Raw genomic sequence first — 4,284 nt, 5'->3', positions numbered from 1 at the left:
GTAGTTGGGTCGAGTTCGTCCGAAGGATCCAGGCTTGGATTGAAACAGGCTGTGTTTTCTTCCAGAGGGTAAAAGGAATGATGTCCGTGTCACTAGTCTAGTGTCAGCACTGCTGTAGTCACTGGTAGTTCCACACGGGAAGAAACAGTGGATAGAAGGATGGCTGCGATGATGGCATTTCTTAGGACACCTTTGGATTAATCATGAAAACAACTACTCTCTGAGCAGCTGCGGGCAGCGTTTAGTACATAAACCGTGTAAGTTACTGTAAATGTGTTGACAGAATTATCCTTGCTCGTTTCCAGGTGACCTCTAAAAATGGTTCGCTATTCACTTGACCCAGAGAATCCCACAAAATGTAAGTGAACACGAAACATTTTTTATTTTGGAGTAAGAGGCAACAAGATGCCCAGAATTAACCAAAACTTTTCTCTTTGGTATTTTTTAGCATGCAAGTCGAGAGGTTCAAATCTTCGTGTTCACTTTAAGGTAAGTGAATCATATTTATGCTCTAAAAGAGTTGTTTCACGAGTTCTAGTGAGTATTTTTTAACCATTCTAAAAAGGTAGCTGCAGTGATGCATTTCTTAGGACACCTTTGGATTTACCGTGAAAATAAATCGATTTTGAGCAGCCACCTTTTGGCCCGTGATCATCAGTATATAATGAGCACTTTGATTCAGGATTTGTGGAATTGGGTTAAAACTACTAGAGAACTGCTTGAGAACCTAGTGTACATACCAAGATACGGGACACGTAATTGTAGTTCATAAGATGATGGAGAACGTATTAAAGTGAATAAACATGCTTAGGGTTCACTTTTTTCCACCTTCAAACCAAGCCTCCCTCGGCTCATAATCACAGATTTTTTTTCTTCAATGTATCAGCTCACGTCCTAATAATGGAAAGGTTTCGGCTGTTGATAAATGTTGACATGTTGAAAATGTTAGAATTTAATGTTTAAAATCTGTGATTTTTAAAAGAATATATGGTTAACTCACAGCTTACATTATTTATATTTAGAACACTCGTGAAACAGCCCAGGCCATTAAGGGTATGCATATCCGAAAAGCCACCAAGTATCTGAAGGATGTCACTTTAAAGAAGCAGTGTGTGCCATTCCGTCGTTACAATGGTGGAGTTGGTAGGTGTGCCCAGGTGAGAATTCATAGCTGTCATTTAAAAAGACAAACTGTTAGAGAAGGTGATTGGAGGGAGTAAGAATGGCCAAGATCTGCCTTTAATCAGGCTCTTTCCGGTTGCTGTGATGACAGTCTTAGGACACCTTTGGATTAACCATGAAAAAAACCATCTTCTGAGCAACCTTGGTGTTGGTTAAAATAAACTCATCTTGTAACATTCATTTAAATGGGGGGAAGTGACGAATGGGCCCTCTGATTTTGTTTTCTAGGCCAAACAGTGGGGCTGGACGCAGGGTCGGTGGCCCAAAAAGAGTGCTGAATTTTTACTGCACATGCTCAAAAATGCAGAGAGTAATGCTGAACTTAAGGTACCCAAACCATAAATACGTATAAACCATGTATAAAACATGTAACTTGGATTGTTATTCAGTTAAAGTTGCTGTTGTCCAGATTTATTTCCTTGATTGTCTTGCTTTCTTAGGTAGCTAAATTCTCCATTAAAAGAGTTCTTTTAAATCTCTACCTCCAGTTTCCAACAGACCAGAATTTTTGTCTAAAGCATTTCAGGAGCATGGTCTGCAGTTAGTTCAAGCTTAAGTCTTTAGAATTTCCCCCCCTATAATCCCAGTACATGCAAAAGAAACGCTTTTTTTTCCTTGAGTATTTTACCAAGGGTTTGTAAACTTTCTTGTGCCATGGACCTTTTTTATACTGTGGTTTGTGAATCCCTTCACAGGATATTTTTAAATACAATAAGATACGTACTATTCCAAAGGAACCAATGTGATTGCTGTAGTAATGATTAATGTGGTTTGTTGCCTACATTCATAGTTGAGAGACATTAAATTTCAGTTAGAAGTTAAAACAGCTTTGTTTAACTGAACAAAACCTGTGTCAGCAAAACAGGTTTATCCATTTGAGGAATTATCCATTACCCTTTTGCATTTGGAAAACTGGGTCAGAGCTGGAATTAATGTGGGTCTGTTTAGCTGTAGCCCTTCTAGCTGCTAAGCCTTGCTGTCAATATCCTGTTTATCATCAAGGCTTAGAAATAGACATAGACGCTACCAGATCCTATAACTCCACTCCTTTATGAATGCCACTTACAAACTTGGTGCATTTAGCACGGAGTTTTGGTAGTTAGATTTACAGAAGGACCCTTTAGAATAAAGGTTAAAAAAACTGAACAAATAGGCTATTTAAAGTCCTAAGGATTGCCTTTCAAATTATTTTTTTTAAGGCAGGGACTTGAATGATGCAGTTTGTGGTATTAAGAAAGATGTTACCTGATTTTGTTCCAGGGCTTGGATGTAGATTCTCTGGTCATTGAGCATATCCAGGTGAACAAAGCCCCCAAGATGCGGCGCAGGACTTACAGAGCTCATGGTCGGATCAACCCATACATGAGCTCTCCGTGCCACATTGAGATGATCCTTACTGAAAAAGAACAGATTGTTCCTAAACCAGAAGAGGAGGTTGCCCAGAAGAAAAAGGTAAATTACTTAGTCTCTGCTCAGTTTCATTTGGTATGTTAGATTTGTGGTTGCTGTGATGACTAACTTAGGACACCTTTGGAATAACTATGAAAGGAGACTGTTCTGAGCAACCAGCAACCTCTTCTAACCATTTTATTTTGGCTTTCATGGGTCTCATTAGTTTCTTGATTAACAGTGAATAGTAACTTTGTATTGTTCATTCAGTATGTTAAAACCCTGTGATTATCTGCTTATGTCCCCACCTAGATGTCCATAGCCAGTTCAAATGCAACATGTCCAAAACTGGGCTCTCCTCCCTGCCCCCCAATAAGCTTGTTTTCAGTATATGATTACATTTAGTTCTTTAAGCCTGAAACCTGGGAGTGATTCTTCACACCTAACGGATTTGTCTTCTGTTGGTTTTATCATTAAATATTCTCCTCCATCCTTGCTGCCACTTAGTCTTACCAGCCGGGCCCCCTGCCTGCGGTCTTGGTCTCTCCTGCTGACTACCCTGATGTCCTCCCGGCTGCCCTTCTCCCCGTACCACTTCTCTACGCCAAAGGACTCTATGTTGTTCTCTTTATGTTGACATTTCCGATTACTCTTTCATTGAGATACAACCTTCTGGAATCTTAATAGTGCTTTTTTCTTTTCCCCAGATATCCCAGAAGAAATTGAAGAAACAAAAACTTATGGCCCGGGAATAAATGCTGCAAAAAATAAATGCAAATAAAAGTAAAAGCAGAGTGTTGGTTGTCTTCATTAGTAAATCTATTTCAAGTGTCATCACAAAATGAAACAAATGAGTTTTCATAAAACATGCTGTTTTGCATCTTTTGGTGCTTTGCGTAAAATGGAATTAGAACATGGGGAAATTTCTGAATCTCTTTTCACCCACTTTATTGAGATTTAACACGCTGTACAGTCTTCAGTAGCATTTAGTATATTCAGTTATGCATCCATCAGCACAAGGAATTTTAGAGTTTTTCATGATCCCAAAGAGGAACCTTGGTAGTGGTTGGCTGTCACCTCCCCCCCAATCCAGTGCTGGGTGACTACTTAACCTATTTCTGACTGTAGATCTGCCTATTCTGGACAATTCATATAAATGAAATCAGTGTGACATTCCTCACTGGCTTTGACTTAGCATGATTTTTTCAGGGTTGTAGCATGTATCTGTGGTTCATCATATCATTTGGGGCTTTTTTTTCTTTTAGCTACTATTAGTGTTGCTGTGAACTATAAAAGTTCTTGTGTGGGCATATTTTCCTTTCACTTGGGTGTATACCAAGAGTGGTATTGCAGGGTCAAAAGGTAATTTTAATCAACACTGGAGGAATTGCAGGACTCCTACAGCAGAGCTGTTCACAGTGCGACCAGCAGTGTATGAAAGTTCGAATTTCTTCATCGCCTAGATTTCGCTGATTATAGCTGTCCTAGTGGAGGAAAGTTGTATACCCATTTCTTGTAAAAATAACCGCTCAAAGCTGACGATGTTAATTTCCCTTGCTCTTGAATTTAAGACCCTTGTAGCAGGGTGAGTAGCTTAGCCACAACTGCGTTCGAAAATAGCCTAGCCATCACCGCAAGCTTCCCTGTTGGTGGTGAGTCACCGGTACAGGCGCTTATCTTCTCCTGGGTCTGCGTCATAGACCTTCCACTGAC

The 4,284-nt window shown here is 39.8% G+C and overlaps 1 protein-coding gene across 1 annotated transcript; it reads left to right on the top strand.

Annotated features, from left to right (window-relative positions):
* The first annotated feature begins 305 nt into the window (after window positions 1-305).
* Window positions 306-3,366, top strand: RPL17 (ribosomal protein L17). Its single transcript, XM_079717822.1, has 6 exons — window positions 306-358; window positions 449-489; window positions 1,023-1,157; window positions 1,411-1,509; window positions 2,443-2,634; window positions 3,279-3,366. Exons 1-6 carry the CDS (start codon window positions 319-321, stop codon window positions 3,324-3,326), a joined length of 555 nt encoding a protein of 184 aa, XP_079573948.1. The 5' UTR covers window positions 306-318; the 3' UTR covers window positions 3,327-3,366.
* Window positions 3,367-4,284: the final 918 nt, after the last annotated feature.

This window comes from Hyperoodon ampullatus (assembly GCF_949752795.1).
Source record: "Hyperoodon ampullatus genome assembly, chromosome: 13".
Classification (NCBI taxonomy): domain Eukaryota; kingdom Metazoa; phylum Chordata; class Mammalia; order Artiodactyla; family Ziphiidae; genus Hyperoodon; species Hyperoodon ampullatus.
This window is presented reverse-complemented; position numbering and strand designations above follow the sequence as displayed.

Bases quoted from the DNA above. Each gene is read 5' to 3' on its own strand.
- RPL17 (XM_079717822.1), top strand. From the start codon at position 319: ATGGTTCGCTATTCACTTGACCCAGAGAATCCCACAAAAT. The intron at 359-448 runs GTAAGTGAACAC...GGTATTTTTTAG, and splicing joins CCCAGAGAATCCCACAAAAT to CATGCAAGTCGAGAGGTTCA. The intron at 2,635-3,278 runs GTAAATTACTTA...TCTTTTCCCCAG, and splicing joins AGGTTGCCCAGAAGAAAAAG to ATATCCCAGAAGAAATTGAA.